The 18,001-nt window shown below is 38.1% G+C and overlaps 1 protein-coding gene and 1 long non-coding RNA gene across 2 annotated transcripts in view; both read right to left on the bottom strand.

The window, feature by feature from the left end:
• Positions 1 to 2,638: 2,638 nt before the first annotated feature.
• LOC136855820 (uncharacterized) lies at positions 2,639 to 4,649 on the bottom strand. The gene is made up of 2 exons (XR_010858139.1): positions 4,308 to 4,649; positions 2,639 to 4,244 (listed from the first exon to the last, which is right to left on the bottom strand). It is a non-coding gene; the product is annotated as an uncharacterized lncRNA (long non-coding RNA).
• A 698-nt stretch (positions 4,650 to 5,347) lies between these two features.
• LOC136855819 (protein glass-like) overlaps positions 5,348 to 18,001 on the bottom strand; it is a 40,451-nt gene continuing 27,797 nt past the window's right edge. Inside the window, exons 4-8 of the mRNA XM_067133177.1 lie at positions 16,987 to 17,190; positions 15,750 to 15,862; positions 13,456 to 13,631; positions 11,401 to 11,620; positions 5,348 to 9,628 (exon numbers count right to left, since the gene is read on the bottom strand). Of these exons, the coding sequence (XP_066989278.1) occupies positions 9,298 to 9,628; positions 11,401 to 11,620; positions 13,456 to 13,631; positions 15,750 to 15,862; positions 16,987 to 17,190 (1,044 nt within the window). The 3' untranslated portion in view covers positions 5,348 to 9,297. The remainder of the gene's footprint in view (positions 9,629 to 11,400; positions 11,621 to 13,455; positions 13,632 to 15,749; positions 15,863 to 16,986; positions 17,191 to 18,001) is intronic.

Raw genomic sequence — 18,001 nt, 5'->3', positions numbered from 1 at the left:
CTGCCATATTATTAATATTACCTATGTACAAATTATTTTAAGTCACTCTCTCTATATCTCTCTCTCTTATTACCATTTTACTAATATTAACTATGTACATATATCATTTTAACTCTCTCCCTCTCTTCCACATTATTAATATTACCTATGTACAAATTATTTTAACTTAGCTCTGAGAAAACGGATGCACTGAAAATTTTATTATTATTATTATTATTATTATTATTATTATTATTATTATTATTATTATTATTATTATTATTATTTATTATTATTATTACTTCACATTAACATGGGGATATTTTTCATGTAAACTTCGTGTGCTTTCTTAGAATTGGTCAAAAGATATATAAGAATTTTCCAAAACATTAGTTCGTCATATTTTCAACCATTTTCATTATTACCCTTTGCCGACCCTCCCGTCTAATTCCTCCTTTCTCCTTTCTATTTCTTCCTGTTTCTTTGCTCGCCTTTCTATTCCTTCTCTTCGTGTACTTTTATTTAAATTTTATATTACTCTATGTCTATTTGCTTTGCTCTTCTCTTTCACTCATAATAATAATAATAATAATAATAATAATAATAATAATAATAATAATAATAATAATAATAATAATAATAATAATAATAATAATATATAAAGCGTCAAAGGCCAAAGTGATAACATCTAGAGTTAGTGCTAGCTACTCGTCTCACTTTGGGCCGCCATTCAGGTTTGATGGGGGGCCCATGTTGATGCAGTTCGCGGCTCCAAAAGGTTTCTGCTCCCTTTGCTGAGGGGCTGTGGAACAGACATCCTGGCTGTTACTGACGCTGTGTTGTTTTATTATGTTGTTTATATTATATATATAAATATATATAATTTATGTATATGTATATATATATATATATATATATATTTATGTATATATTTATATATGTATATATACATATATTATATATATATATATATATATATATATATATATATATATATATATATATTATATTTGATATATTTATATATATATATATATATATATATATATATATATATATATATATATATATATATATGAAGTTTATATATATATATATATATATATATATATATATATATATATATATATATATATATATAGAGAGAGAGAGAGAGAGAGAGAGAGAGAGAGAGAGAGAGAGAGAGAGAGAGAGGAAATACATTATTTTCTCAATTAATTATCGCCCCCGTCTCATCCTCCTGCCAAACCGACCTTTCTACATAACATACAAAGTAAAAATTATACTTTTAATTAAAGCTCCCTTTTCAGTCTCTTTCCCTCTGTCTCTCTCCCTAATTACACATATCTCGTCTGTCTCCGTCCCCGCCCCACCCCCTACCCCACCCACGTACATATAAAAATGGGTGAACAGGCGAATATATTCTTTTTCTTTGCCTTTCGGGGCTCCCAGTCTGCTGAGAACAACAAAGGAACTCTCTTTCTCTCTAGCTCGCGCCGTCATGACGTCACGCGCATGCGCGGTGCTCCTCCGCGTTCCTGAGTTCTCGGAGACATTATCGATTAGACGCTAAGTAGTAAGCTCTCCCCGTGAATTCCCAATTGGATTTGGGAAGAAGAAGAAGAAGCAGTCATATTTACCTGCTGCTCCTTCTTCCACGAGGACCCTTCGTCGTGGTTTTGGGTTTGGTTGTTTTTTAAAAGCCTGTCTGTTTCTCTGTGTCTGTGAATAGGACATCACGGAAGCTGAACAGACACATGGATTGTCTGTGAATGTATTCTCTAAGTTCGTTTGGATTACATGACAACCAAAGACCGTAATTTTACCACTTTTTTTTTTAGAAATTCACCAGGTTCCATGGACCTAATGCATATATAGCCTTTACAAACAGCAAATTCCTGATGTTTGTATAAAAGAAAACGGAGATTTTGCAGGAAATATGTCAGCTGAATCAATTGCACCTTTTGTCACCCAAGAAGCAAATTGAACTTGTCGGTTTTTAGGCAACTGTACAATTTTCTCCCTTCATTGAGGTTCCTGGAATCCATTCAGACGATTTTGGGATGATTACGTCACTATTTATCTGAATCTTCCACGTCCCCCAAATATTACTTAATACTTTTATACATTACGGAAAACAGTAATTACTAAATTTGTCTTCATCGTAGCCTACTGTTTTCACGGAATATTTCTTTTCTTATTTTTATGTTATTTTTCTCTTTTACTTTTATAGAAACAAATTCCCCTTTCGTTCCTTTGACTGTACCTCCTTTCATATTCTCTTTCTTCCATCTTACTTTCCTCAACCCTCTCCTAAGCAGTTGAATCAAAGTGCAACTGCTTTGAGGTTTTCCTCCTGTTAAACCTTTCAAACCTCTTACTGTCAATTTCCGTTTCAGCGCCGAATGACCTCGTGGGCCCCAGTGCTTGGCCTTTGGGCTAAATTCTATATTCAATAAAAACAAACTTGATAAACTATAGAAAGAGAGCCTTTCGACAATATTGATTTCAAGATGGCATAAGATCTCATTTCTTGAAAAGACCAGGATAACAGATATATATATATATTGATTGATATGTTTAGAAGCCCTGACACCGCATTCATCCACAACTGAAAAAAGACAAAAAAATATTAAGGAAATAAATTAAGGACGAGGAATCACATGCAATATGCTTATTTTATTGGAATTACAATTCTTTGGTATATAACATGCAATATTTTTTTTAAGAAAAAAAATTCATCGTTGTTCACTCGTCATTATTCACAATCCTGAGTATTAATTATGTTTATGCGTAAGAGAGGGGAGCTGAGGGCGTCGGCGCATGCGCGTTTCAGGAGTATTCGAAAAAGAGAAAAATCTGCAAGGTTGGCGTGAAGTTGCAAGACTCTGCAATCTACTTCCACATTTTTTTTTATATCAAAACAATTTTGAACGTTGCTGGAAGGTGCTTGCAAGCAGAATACAGTTTGTTTCATTTGCAAAGCTTCAAGATTATGCAGTTGCATTGTTGCTTGCGGAGTTGCAAGGCTGCGCAGTTTGCAATGTTATGTTGCTGTTCCAGTCAAATTTGTAGGATGACGTAATCTTCAGTGCTGCATTCGAAGCTTCGAAGCTCTGTAATTGGCACAGCTGCGTTCGAAGCTTCGAAGTTGTGTAATTTGCACAGCTGCGTTCGAAGCTTCAGAGCTGTGTAATTTGCACAGCTGCATTCGAAGCTTCAAAGCTGTGTAATCTGCACTGCTGTGTTCGAATCCGCCAATAGAATGCAATTGTATTCATACATTCTTAATATAGTCATTTGTATTCTGATTAAAACTGAATGACTAGTAATTGGGTCTCACTCTTGGCAACATTTTCCGGATTGCCCAAAAATATTGCACGGTTCAGTTTCAGTGAATGTTACAATTTCGAGGGAGTTTTTTCACAGAAAATTTTTGTAATATTCGGTGGACAAAGATCACAAGTCCTTCCAGAATTCACTCCTCAGCTGTTGTGCCGACGCTGTGAGTTTTTGCAACATTTCCTGGCAGTTTTTCCAACATCGAACAATTTTTTTTTTTTGCAATATTTCTCCTTTATCGCATTTCTATTACAAATCTCCGGTCGTTTTTCAATTGCAAGTTACGTCAACAAAAGGATTTGCAACACGCTTCCAACCGCAGATTATTTGACAATTCTTCCACACCGACCACAATGTTTTCCAACGCTGTTGTCACGTATTTCCAGCCGTTTCCCAGTCGAAAACATTGTTGGAAACTGGTCGCCTTTCTCCGCTGCCTTCGCGCTCAGCCCCACGACGAAGAATAAGACTTAAAAGATAAATATTTACAATTGATTCAAAGTGAATTGAGAAAGATCTCCACCGTCTCTTCTTTGGGGGGGTTTTCGCCTCCCTCAACTTCTGGCAAAGAAGAAGAAGAAGAAGAAAGATGTAAACAAAGAGTCCGTCTGAATTCTCACAATATTTCGACACTCAGTTTGACAGGTTCTTCTCGGCGATGGGCGGTTTCTGATTGTTCGTCACTTTTGCTTGGGTGGTCGATTGTCTTTGATGGGGGGATTGGGGCGTTTTTTTCTGTATGTCTTTCTCATTCTCCTTTTATCATTTTGTTCTTCCGTTTTAAGGTTTCTATCTTTCCAAAATACTCTTTTTTAAGGTTTCTATCTTTCAAAATACCCCTTTTTCAAATTTCCTACCTTTCAAAATAGGCCTACCCTTTTTAAGCTTTCTACCTTTCAAAATACCTTTTTCAAGCTTTCTACCTTTCAAAATACCCTTTTTCAAGCTTTCTATCTTCAGAAAATACCCTTTTTCAAATTTCCTACCTTTCAAAATACCCTTTTTCAAGCTTTCTACCTTTCAAAATACCCTTTTTCAAGCTTTCTACCTTTCAAAATACCGTTCTTTTCCAGTCATTTTCTCCCAGGTTGCAAAGTTTCATACGTCTAAAAACTTTCCTCTCTCTCTCTCTTCATCGTCATCATTTATACTTTCCATTCTCATTCGTTTCCTCTGCCACTTCTTCCTTTCTGCCAGTTCCCTATCACATTTTCCATACCTTCCCTTTTATTCTGTTTTATTCCATTTCCGTCCTCTTCAGTCACGCCATGTATGCCCTGTTTCCTATATATATATATATATATATATATATATATATATATATATATATATATATATATATATATATATATATATATATATATATATATATATATATATATATATATATATATATATATATATATATATATATATATATATATATATATATATATATATATATTATAGGTATATCTGTGTGTGTATGTGTGTGCGTTTGTGTGTGCGTAAGTAAGACACGCTGCTGACTGCTAACTTAAAAATTCTGTCTTGCAGACCTCAATACCTGCCTTTTGTCATACGTGCAAGAGAGAAAAACAAAATAAAAAAACAGGAAAATGTGTCGCCTAGTGAGAGAGAGAGAGAGAGAGAGAGAGAGAGAGAGAGAGAGAGAGAGAGACGACCGTAAGAAAATCCTCTTTGTTTCAGGCAAGGCAGAAAATAGACGAAAGAGGAGAAGAGGGAGAAGAAAAGAATAATGCTTATGCGAGAGAGAGGGAGAACGACGAAACGGCCTCTGATTGGCCAGAGAGAGAAACACACTTGAAGAAACTGCGCCTCCCCATTGGCTGTTTGCTCCGTCCGCGCGACCAATCACGGGCGCGAGCCGAGGAACAGCAGAGGTGTACAAAGCTCAGTCCGCAAGGCAGTCTCTCTCTCTCTCTCTCTCTCTCTCTCTCTCTCTCTGTATTGATTTATGGCACTACAGACTCGAGCTTATTCAGTCCAATTCCAGCTTAGACCAAATAGTAATCTTTGTACAACATTTTTAATGTTTTAGTTGATAATTGAAATATATTTTTCATTTGGATTATACTACATTCAATTCCCGATTTTTGTCTGCTTATTTCTTTATAGTATAATATTCATTTATAGAAGCGATCTAGCTTTTTTTTTTTAAGACTGTTATTGAATTTGGCAGAAGGATGGAAGCTGTGGCTTTGTGAGCAGGAAAGGCAGCAGGGTGAAGGAAATGTTGAACCAAGTCTCATTTATGGAAGTGATGTATGGATGGTGAATATAATAGAAATGTTGAACCAAATCTCATTTATGGAAGTCATGAGTGGATGATGAGGAATACCAAAAGAAATGATGAACTAAATCTCATTTATAAAAGTGATGAGTGGATGATGAATAGAAATGTTAAACCAAATCTCATTTATGGAAGTGATGTATGGATGATGAATATAATAGAAATGTTGAACCAAATCTCATTTATGGAAGTCATGGGTGGATGATGATGAATACCAAAAGAAATGATGAACTAAATCTCATTTATAGAAGTGATGAGTGGATGATAAATAGAAATGCTAAACCAAATCTCATTTATAGAAGTGATGTGTGGATGATAAATAGAAATGCTAAACCAAATCTCATTTATAGAAGTGATGAGTGGATGATGAATAGAAATGCTAAACCAAATCTCATTTATAGAAGTGATGTGTGGATGATAAATAGAAATGCTAAACCAAATCTCATTTATGGAAGTGATGTGTGGATGATGAATAGAAATGTTGAACCAAATCTCATTTATAGAAGTGATGTGTGGATGATGAATAGAAATGTTAAACCAAACTCATTTATGGAAGTGATGTGTGGATGATGAATAGAAATGTTAAACCAAATCTCATTTATGGAAGCGATGTGTGGATGATGAATAGAAATGTTAAACCAAATCTCATTTATGGAAACGATGTGTGGATGATGAATAGAAATGTTGAACCAAATCTCATTTATGGAAGTGTTGTGTGGATGGAAAATAGAAATGTTTAACCAAATCTCATTTATGGAAGCGATGTGTGGATGGTGAATAGAAATGTTAAACCAAATCTCATTTATGGAAGCGATGTGTGGATGGTGAATAGAAATGTTAAACCAAATCTCATTTATGGAAGCGATGTGTGGAGGATGAATAGAAATGTTAAACCAAATCTCATTTATGGAAGTGATATGTGGAGGATGGACAGAAATGTTAAACTAAATCTCATTTATGGAAGTGATATGTGGAGGATGAATAGAAATGTTAAACTAAATCTCATTTATGGAAGTGATGTTTGGATGATGAAAAGAAATGTTAAACCCAACCTCATTTATGGAAGTGATGTTTGAATGATGAATAGAAATGTTAAACCAAACCTCATTTATGGAAGTGATGTGTGGATGATGAATAGAAATGTTAAACCAAATTTCATTTATGGAAGTGATGTGTGGAGAATGAATACAAATGTTAAACCAAACCTCATTTATGGAAGTGATGTTTGGATGATGAATAGAAATGTTAAACCAAATTTCATTTATGGAAGTGATGTGTGGAAAATGAATAGAAATGTTAAACCAAACCTCATTTATGGAAGTGATGTTTGGATGATGAATAGAAATGTTAAACCAAATCTCATTTATGGAAGTGATGTTTGGATGATGAATAGAAATGTTAAACCAAATCTCATTTATAGAAGTGATGTGTGGATGCTGAATAGAAATGTTAAACCAAATCTCATTTATGGAAGTGATGTTTGGATGATGAATAGGAATGTTAAACCAAATCTCATTTATAGAAGTGATGTGTGGATGATGAATAGAAATGTTAAACCAAATCTCATTTATGGCCGTGATGTTTGGATGATGAATAGAAATGTTAAACCAAATCTCAATTATAGAAGTAATGTGTGGATGATGAATAGAAATGTTAAACCAAATCTCATTTATAGAAGTGATGTGTGGATGATGAATAGAAATGTTAAACCAAATCTCATTTATGGCAGTGATGTTTGGATGATGAATAGAAATGTTAAACCAAATCTCATTTATGGAAGTGATGTGTGGATGATGAATAGAAATGTTAAACCAAATCTCATTTATGGAAGTGATGTGTGGATGATGAATAGAAATGCTGAACCAAATCTTATTTATGGAAGTGATGTGTGGATGATGAATACCAGTAGAAATGTTAAACCAAATCTCATTTATAGAAGTGATGTGTGGATGATGAATACCAGTAGAAATGTTAAACCAAATCTCATTTATAGAAGTGATGTGTGGATGATGAATACCAGTAGAAATGTTAAACCAAATCTCATTTATAGAAGTGATGTGTGGATGATGAATAGAAATGTTAAACCAAATCTCATTTATAGAAATGATGTGTGGATGATGAATACCAGTAGAAATGTTGAACCAAATCTTATTTATGGAAGTGATGTGTGGATGATGAATAGAAATGTTAAACCAAATCTCAATTATAGAAATGATGTGTGGATGATGAATACCAGTAGAAATGTTGAACCAAATCTTATTTATGGAAGTGATGTGTGGATGATGAATAGAAATGTTAAACCAAATCTCATTTATAGAAATGATGTGTGGATGATGAATACCAGTAGAAATGTTAAACCAAATCTCATTTATAGAAGTGGTGTGTGGATGATGAATACCAGTAGAAATGTTGAACCAAATCTCATTTATAGAAGTGATGTGTGGATGATAAATACCAATAGAACTGTTGAACCAATTCTTATTTATAGAAGTGATGTGTGGATGATGAATACAGGTAGAAATGTTGAACCAAATCTCATTTTGGAAGCTATCTGTGGATGATGAATATCAATAGAAATGTTGAACTAATTTTCATTTATGGAAGCGATATGTGGATAATGAACAATAGTTGGAATGTTGAACCAAATCTTATTTATGGATGTGATGTGTGGATGATGAATATAATAGATATGATGAATACCAATAGAAATGTTGAACCAAATCTCATTTATAGAAGTGATGTGCGGATGAATAATACCAAAAGAAATGTTGAACCAATTCTTATTTATGGAAGTGATGTGTGGATGATGAATACCAATAGAAATAGTGAACTAAATCTCATCTATGGAAGTAAGGTATGAAAGGCTTTTGAGATGCATAAAAGAAATGATTAAAAGGCTAGCACAGGTGGTTTGGTCCTGAGGAAGGAATGGAGAATGATGCGTTGGTGAAAACTGTGCATGGTCAGGGAAAGGAAGACCTAGAGAGAGCTTGATAGATAAGGTGAAAAAGATTATGAAAATCAAGGGTCTAAATGTCCATGAATCCCAACATACATATATATATATATATATATATATATATATATATATATATATATATATATATATATATATATATATATATATATATATATGTATGTATGTATGTATGTATGTATATAAGAGCAAGTGACCCTTCCAGGTTTTATGTAGTTTATTGCTTTCATTGACTCCAAAATAATTCATTTTTCTACTTTTCTCTCTATCTGTTGCAATTACTTACATTATCAAATATAGGAATTTTTTTCTTTATATGTTTCATGAAAACTGGAGGAAAATGGCTTGGCAATCTCACAGAAAAACTCTCTCTCTCTCTCTCTCTCTCGGTAAGCCTCAGGTGTCAGTATAATCCCCCTTGCAAAACCATTCAAAATGACGCAAAAATAACGCAAAAATGATTAAAAACTGTCCCCACATTTTGCAACTTGTCCTCACTATCACCAACCGCCAACTCCCTGTCCGAAACACTGAAAAATTATTGTCACCACATCTCGTTAGTTCTCTCCACACTCGCCCGCCCCTCGCCTCCCTCCTTCCCAGAAGCCCCCGAGGCCCGGGTGGTGTACAGGCGCGACTCCCTCACAGACCAAAACACAAAACACCAAGGGCGTCACCACCCCGCCGGAGGGGAAGGAGACGGGGCTCACGACGTCTGGGAGTGGACCCTCATGTGTCGGTTAAGGTTACCGGACTGGCTGAAGCGCAGGAGACAGAGTTTGCACTGGTAGGGCTTCTCCCCCGAGTGGATGCGGAGGTGCTTCGTCAGCGTGGAGGAGTCGCTGAAGGCCTTCTTGCACATCCTGCAGCGGTAGGGCCGCTCGCCGGAGTGCGTTCGCATGTGCGTTGTGACCGAGGAGGACTGGGAGAATCGGCGGTCGCAGATCGGGCACCGGAAGGGCTTCTCCCCGCTGTGCGTTCTGACGTGCGCCGTCAGGTTGGCCGCCTGGCTGAACGATTTGTTGCACTCCTCGCACCTGTTGGGGGGGTTGGGGGGAGGGGACATAACAACAAGAACAATCAGAGTCTCTCCTTCAGGTCTCCAGCAGGAGGGGTTATTCGGCACCGAGAGGTTGGGGAATGTAAACAAAATCCTACTACAAATTTCTCTCTCGGTTTCATTCTGTGTAATCAAAACTTTGCAAAATCTGCCAAGAGAATATCAAAGGAATCTAGATGGAATTGCTCTTTTAAAAAAGGGAAACTTAACTTGAATCTTTCTTAAAAGAATCGCTCGAGAAATTGTTTAAAAAACAGAAATAAAAATCCAAAGAGATATTCAAGAGTAATAACTCAATCATTGTCACCTTTGACCATCTTTTAAAAAAAATATGATTCGACATCTATTGTAATAAATAAAGTCAAGTTTATGGTTTGAGATGCAAAGCCTGACAAAAGGACAGAGAAGCTAATGCCCCCATCATGCCCAAGCCCTGACAACCATCCCAAAGGGAGCGGCATGTCATGGGGCATGGCCTAAATTCACTCAATGAGCAGAGAGTCTCCACGGAGCCACAGTGTAGACCAGTGGTTCTCAGCCAGGGGGGGATTTCAGAGTTTCAGAGGGGAGGGGGAATTGTGACCAAGGATATTTAGTATTCTATGAATATTATTTGGAATGCACCTTTTGAAGCAGACAATTTTAGAAAGGGGCGGGGGAGAGGGGGAGGGGGATGACATTCTGACATATGGTGAAAGGGTGCTTGGGCCAAAGAAGGTTGGGAACCTGTAGACATTACCTGATGGGAACCTATAGACATTGCCTGTAGGGAGGGCAAAAGAACCTGGCATTACCTGGGGCCAACTGAGAACTGAGAACCTGTAGACATTACCTGTAGGGCCAAAGAGGGCTGAGAACTGAGAACCTGTAGACATTACCTGCAGGTCCAAAGAAGGCTGAGAACCTGTAGACATTACCTGAAGGGCCAAAAAAGGCTGGGAACCTATAGACATTACCTGAAAAGGGGCTGAGAACTGAGAACCTGTAGACATTACCTGCAGGTCCAAGAAGGCCTGTAAAAAGGCCAAAAAGGCTGGGAACCAATAGACATTACCTGTAGGGGCAAAAAAGGTGGAGAACCTATAGACATTACCTGTAGGGCCAAAGAGGGCTGAGAACTGAGAACCTATAGACATTACCTGTAGGGGCCAAAAAAGGCTGGGAACCTGTAGACGTTACCTGTAGGGCCAAAGAGGGCTGGGAACCTATAGACATTACCTGTAGGGCCAAAGAGGGCTGAGAACTGAGAACCTGTAGACATTACCTGTAGGGCCAAAGGGCTGGGAACTGAGAACTCCAAAGAGAGAACCTGTAGACATTACCTGTAGGGCCAAAAAAGGCTGGGAACCTGTAGACATTACCTGCAGGTCCAAAGAGGGCTGAGAACTGAGAACCTGCAGACATTACCTGCAGGTCCAAAGAGGGCTGAGAACTGAGAACCTGTAGACATTACCTGCAGGTCCAAAGAAGGCTGAGAACCTGTAGACATTACCTGCAGGTCCTGTAGAAAGCCGGTCCAAGGCTGAGAACTGAGAACCTGTTACCTGAGGTCCAAAGAGGGCTTGAGAACCTGTAGACATTACCTGTAGGGCCAAAGAGGGCAGGTCCAGAACCTGAAGGCTGCAGGTCCAAAGAAGGCTGAGAACCTGTAGACATTACCTGCAGGTCCAAAGAGGGCTGAGAACTGAGAACCTGCAGACATTACCTGCAGGTCCAAAGAAGGCTGCGAACCTGCAGACAGACATTTACCTGTAGGGCTTCTCTCCGCTGTGCGTCCTCAGATGTGTCTTGAGGGTGGAGGGCCGAGCGTAGGTCTTCCCGCAGATGCGACAGAGGTTCGGCTTCAGGCTGTCCGAGAGGAGGGGCTTCGAGATGTCTATGGAGTTGCAGGACATGCCCGACACCCCGACCACGCTGCCTATGCTGGGGCGCCGCCGGAGGGCGCTCAGCGTCGGGGAGAGTTGTCCGCCTGCGGGTAGGGGGCGGCGGGGAGGGGGCGGTTTTAGTTATTTTGGCCTTGTTAGGGAAATGATCACATACAGTGGTTTCCTTGAAGTGAAAAATACAGCTGTATTTTTTTTTAAAGTTACTCTGTGAACGTAGAATGGCATAATAATAATAATAATAATAATAATAATAATAATAATAATAATAATAATAATAATAATAATAATAATAATAATAATAATAAGAAGAAGAAGAAGAAGAAGAAGAAGAAGAAGAAGAAGAAGAAGAAGAAGAAGAAGAAGAAGAAGAAGAATAATGATAATAATTGTACAGCTGTATTTTTAGTTACTCTGTGAACGTAGAATAGAATAATAATAATAATAATAATAATAATAATAATAATAATAATAATAATAATAATAATAATAATAATAATAATAATAATAATAATAATAATAGTAATAATGTATAGGACTTCAAACTGCAAACATTGTTCAGCTACATACGACCATTTTTTTACTCAGATTGAATCAAATAAAATTAACATCAGTTTCAAAATCTAAATCCTAAAATTTTAGATCCAAAGAACCTTGAAATCAATAAATAGAAAAAAACTACTGAGGAGGCTAGAGGGCTGCAACTTGGTATGTTTGATTACTGGAGGGTGGATGATCAACATACCAATTTGCCTCGGTGGTTTTTCAGATCTGAGGGCGGACAGAAAAAGTGCGGACAGAAAAAGTGCGGACAGAAAAAAGTGCGGACAGAAAAAGTGCAGACAGAAAAAGTGCGGACAGAAAAAAGTGCGGACAGAAAAAGTGAAGACAGAAAAAGTGCAGGCAGAAAAAGGTGGGGACAAACAAAGTGCGGACAGAAAAAGTGCGGACAGAAAAAAGTGCGGACAGAAAAAGGTGGGGAGAAAAAGTGCGGACAAAAAAGTGCAGACAGAAAAAGTGCGGACAGAAAAAGTGCGGACAGAAAAAGTGAAGAGAAAAAGTGCAGGGACACAAACAAAGAAAAAAAGTGGGACAGAAAAAGTGCGGACAGAAAAAAAAGTGTGGAAAAAACTGCGGACAGAAAAAACTGCAGACAGACAGAAAAAGTTCCGGACAGAAAAAGTGAAGACAGAAAAAGTGCAGGCAGAAAAAGGTGGGGACAAACAAAGTGCGGACAGAAAAGTGCGGACAGAAAAAGGTGGGGACAGAAAAAGTGCGGACAAAAAAAACTGCAGACAGAAAAGTGCGGACAGAAAAAAGTGGAGAGAAAAAGTGGGGACAGAAAAAAAGTGGAGACAGAAAAAGTGCGGACAGGAAAAGTGCGGACAGAAAAAACTGCGGACAGAAAAAGTGCGGACAGAAAAAAAGTGTGGACAAAAAAACTGCAGATAGAAAAAGTGCGGTCAGAAAAAAGTGTGGAAAAAAAACTGCGGACAGAAAAAGTGCAGACAGAAAATACTACGGACAGAAAAAGTGCGGAAGAAAAAACTGCGGACAGAAAAAGTGCAGACAGAAAAACTGTGGACGGAAAAAGTGTGGAAAAAAAACTGTGGACAGAAAAAGTGCAGACAGAAAAAACTGCGGACAGAAAAAAAGTGCGGACAAAAAACTGCAGACAGAAAAAGTGCGGATAGAAAAAACTGCAGACAGAAAAAGTGCGGATAGAAAAAACTGCAGACAGAAAAAGTACGGACAGAAAAAAAACTGCGGACAGAAAAATTGCGGACAGAGAAATGCGGACGGACAGACAAACAGCCATCTCTACAATATTTTTCTATGACAGAAAACTAAAAGAAACTCACAACACAGATACAAACTAATATAATAAAAAAAGTCCCAATCGTTTCAACCCAAAACTCACATTGTGACGTAGGCGTCGTGTTCAGGTATGGAACGCAGGGGGACCCAGGGCGTGGCCTCAGAGGCGGTGACCTCAAGCAGAGGTCACGGTCAAGGGAGGTCATCGTCGGGTGGTCTGGCCGGAGATCGCCTGCCCAAGAGTATGACCCTACGCCGTAGCCTTGGCTGCAGGATCCACTGCATGGAGAGAGAGAGAGAGAGAGAGAGAGAGAGAGAGAGAGAGAGAGAGAGAGAGAGAAACTTTTTGGTTAGTATATATACATGTGTTTATAAATACATACAAAAACTTTGCACCTAGACAAAAAGTAGTGATTACATGGCGAAAAAAACTTGTAGCATGACTTTAGCTCTGCAAAAAATACAATATTCATTACCTATTGCAAAATTTGGAGGCGTGGCTTTAGTTTTACAACTAAAAAACACTGCTTACATGGTGCAAAGTTTGGAAGTCTATCTTCAAGTTCAGCACAAAAGACGGAAAAAGTGGCTACTTTTTTTTTGTAAAATTAGGAAGCCTCTTTCAATTCTGCACAAGTATAAGATACTACTTGTGAGAATTGTGTGGACTTGGCTTCATGTTGCAAAAGAAAACAATTAAAAACAATTGCTGGCCATCTGGTGCAAGTTAGGAAGTTCAGCTCAAATTCTGCAATCAAGAGGGGAGCGTCATCTTTTCATTTCACTCTATGGCCGAGTCTTCATCATCAACGTTCATAAACAACACTAATCTTCATTTTGGGGACATAAAGAAGTGAAACTGAAACACTATTTAGTGTAAAGTTTTGAAACCTGTTGCTTTGTTTCTTCAAATACTGACTGCTATTAAAAACAAGTACTGGCTACTGAGAGCAGCCCTTTGAAGCCTAAGTCTGATTTTGCTCCAGCAAAGATACTGATGCTTCAGGTTTCTCTACGAAGAAGCACCTGTGCTGGTAATCCTACAGTTTAGGTGTCCAAGTTCAGGTGATCCTACAGTTTAGGTGTCCAAGTTCAGGTAATCCTACAGTTTAGGTGTCCAAATTCAGGTAATCCTACAGTTTAGGTGTTCAAATTCAGGTAATCCTACAGTTTAGGTGTCAAATTCAGGTAATCCTACAGTTTAGGTGTCCACATTCAGGTAATCCTACAGTTTAGGTGTCCACATTCAGGTAATCCTACAGTTTAGGTGTCCACATTCAGGTAATCCTACAGTTTTGGTGTTCACATTCAAGTAATCCTACAGTTTAGGTGTCCACATTCAAGTAATCCTACAGTTAAGGTGTCCACAGTCAGGTAATCCTACAGTTTTGGTGTTCTCATTCAAGTAATCCTACAGTTTAGGTGTCCACATTCAAGTAATCCTACAGTTTAGGTGTCCAAATTCAGGTAATCCTACAGTTTGTGGGTCCAGAATCAGGTAATCCTAAAATTTAGGGATCCAAATTCAGGTGATCCTACAGTATAGGTGTCCACATTCAGGTAATCCTACAGTTTTGGTGTTCACATTCCAGTAATCCTACAGTTATGGTGTTCACATTCAAGTAATCCTACAGTTTAGGTGTCCACATTCGGGTAATCCTACAGTTAAGGTGTCCACATTCAGGTAATCCTACAGTTTGTGGGTCGAGAATCAGGTAATCCTAAAATTTAGGGGTCCAAATTCAGGTGATCCAACAGTTTAGGGGTCCAAATTCACTGCTCCCTTGTGTGTGTGTGTGTTTGTTGAAGTTTCCTTTCCTATTTTCAATTTCTTCTTTCGACAGGTCTGCAAGCAGAAGTATATTTGCTAAAAAAAAAAAATTTAGCAGTTTATCTACTTACAGAAGCAGAGATTTAAGATCTCAAAGTTCTATGGGGGGGTCCGTATCCCCTAAGACATGTTTATGTTTTATTACGATCCCCCCTTTATTATCTTTTTTTTTTTTTTTACAATCTCTGCCCGTTTTTTCTTTATTTTTTTCCATGATTCAAAAGATATTTGATAAATCTGTGTGCTGATCTTGACTTCACGTAATGCAGCGAATTTGGACCCCTAATCTGTAGGATTACTTGAATATGGACCCTTAAACAGTAGGATTACCTGAATTGGGACCCATAAACTGTAGGATTACATAAATTTGGACCCTTAAACCTTAGGATTACCTGAAGTGGGACCCATAAACTGTAGGATTACCTGAATTTGGACCCTTAAACCGTAGGATATTGAAATGGGACCCATAAACTGTAGGATTACCCGAATTTGGACCCTTAAACCTTAGGATTACCTTAATTTAGACCCCTAAATTGTGGGAGTACCCCTGTTCAATCTCAGCTCACCTGTACGACATGGGGAGCGGGCTGACTAAACCGGGTGCCGAGTGCTGGGGGTAGCCCATTCCGCTCACTGGGGACACTGACGAGACCTGGGAGCCGGCGCAGCCTGTGGACCACTGCAAGAAGAAGAAGCACAGCGTTACGAGGCAAGAAGATCTGGTTAGGACAGTGCAGGAAAGACGAAGTAGGTGATAAAGAAGAGAAATAGGTGAAGGGATAACAGACAATTGCTATGTTACTCTCATTGTAATTAATAATAATCCCTTTTTTTGGATTTACAGGTAAGGTTATATCAAATAAAATGATGTCAGGTTCAGAGACGAGAAACAAGAAAGCCAGTTTCCAGGTCTGAATTTAGAGGCGGTTGTGATTCACTAGCCTTGAAAAAATTAAATACCCCAAAGGGTATTCCTAGATAATGACCCCAAGGGTATTCCTGGATAGTGACCCCAAGGGTTTTCCTAGATAGTAACCCCCACAAGGGTTTTTGGGGGTCGTTATCTAGGACTAATATTTCTTGGGGTCATTATCCTTGTGACGTTTACAGTCTTTTGTTTGTGTTTTTACTGTCATCCCATATTTTTTTGTTTGTAGTCATTCATTTTTATTCATTTTCAGCTGAAGCCCTAGGTCCTCGTCACTATCTAGGAATACCCCTAGGGGTCACTATCTAGGAAAACCCTTAGTGGTCACTATCTAGGAATACCCTTTGGGGTCACTATCTAGGAATACCCTTTGGGGATCACTATCCAGGAAAACCCTTAGTTTCACTATCTAGGTTCTAGGAATACCCTTGGGGGTCACTATCTAGGAAATCCCTTAAGGGTCACTATCTAGGAAAATCTTTGGGGTGACTATCTAACAAAACCCATGGGGGTCACTATTAAGCAAAATCCTTGGGGTCACTATCTAGGAAACCCTTGGGGTCACTATCTAGGAAAACCCTTTGGGGGTCACTATCTATTAAAACCTTTTGGGGGTCACTAACTAGGAAAACCCTAGGGGGTTACTATCTAGGGAAAACCCTTTGGGGTCACTATCTAGGAAAACCCTTTGGGGGTCACTATCTAGGAATACCCTTGTGGTAACTATCCAGGAAAACCCTTTGAGGGTCACTATCTAGGAAAACCCTTAGGGTAACTATCAATGAATACCCTTTGGGAGTCACTATCTAAGAAAACCTTTGGGATTCACTCTCAAAGAACGATCCGAAGGGGGTATGCTAGAGGCCTGGGCATACCTGATGCTGCAGCGACTGCTCGGGCGAGTACCCCATGTTGACATTGGACACGCCCATCGTCATGTTCATCGAGACGTTGACGCTCATGGCGGGGAAGACGTGGGGCGGAGGAGGCGCTGACGAGGCGTACGACGAAGGGTCCTGGTACCCGCTCGTCGTGTAACAGCTGCCGGCGCCCATGCCGCCCATCATGCTTGGTAATGTCTGTCGGGGTTGGGAGAGGAAGAAAGAAGGCGCGGGAGGGGCGCCGCGTCCGTTAGATTCCGAAGGGTTGGGGGGCGTGTTAGGGCTTTGTCTTTGGGGGCATAAGGGATTTCCCTATTTAAGAAATGAGGCCCTTACTATTATTCAAGTTTTTCTTCTTATTAATTCAATAATATTCTTAAGGATATTTGTCTTGTTTTAGCAGGTGATTATTGTAATGATGATTGCAATATTGATGAATTAAATAATCATTCACTTGTGTAATTATTCATCAATTTATTAATCAATAAGATATGCGATTTTTATTCACTTTTTATCATTGATGAATGAATGAACTAATGAATTAATGGAAGAAGAAAGTACTGAATTTATCTATTTTTACTTAAGTATTGATATAAATATACTGTACATGTACTATATATATATATATATGTATACATATACATATGTATATATATATATGTATATATATATATGTATATATATATATATGTATATGTATATATACATATACTTATGACAGTTCACTACAATAAATATTCAACGAAACCAGCTCCTGTTTTTAAGTGTTATTGAAAAACGTATGTAATTTTCAGGGAAAATAAAATGGCTAACAAAAATTGTGAAAATATCTTTTTCAAAAGAAATTCAGTTTGTTTTTGCTGTGTATCGCGACGTATTTTATTGTATATTACATTGTATTAGTTAGAACTGCAGACTATTGTTATTTTTTTATGTTGTATTGTGCTGCCTTTGCAGACAATTGCATTGCATTGCATTGCAAAACTATTTTATTGCACAGGCATTGAAA

This window comes from Macrobrachium rosenbergii, chromosome 33, assembly GCF_040412425.1.
Source record: "Macrobrachium rosenbergii isolate ZJJX-2024 chromosome 33, ASM4041242v1, whole genome shotgun sequence".
Lineage (NCBI taxonomy): Eukaryota > Metazoa > Arthropoda > Malacostraca > Decapoda > Palaemonidae > Macrobrachium > Macrobrachium rosenbergii.
The sequence above is the reverse complement of the archived record's forward strand: the minus strand, read 5'-3'. Positions and strand labels throughout refer to the sequence as shown.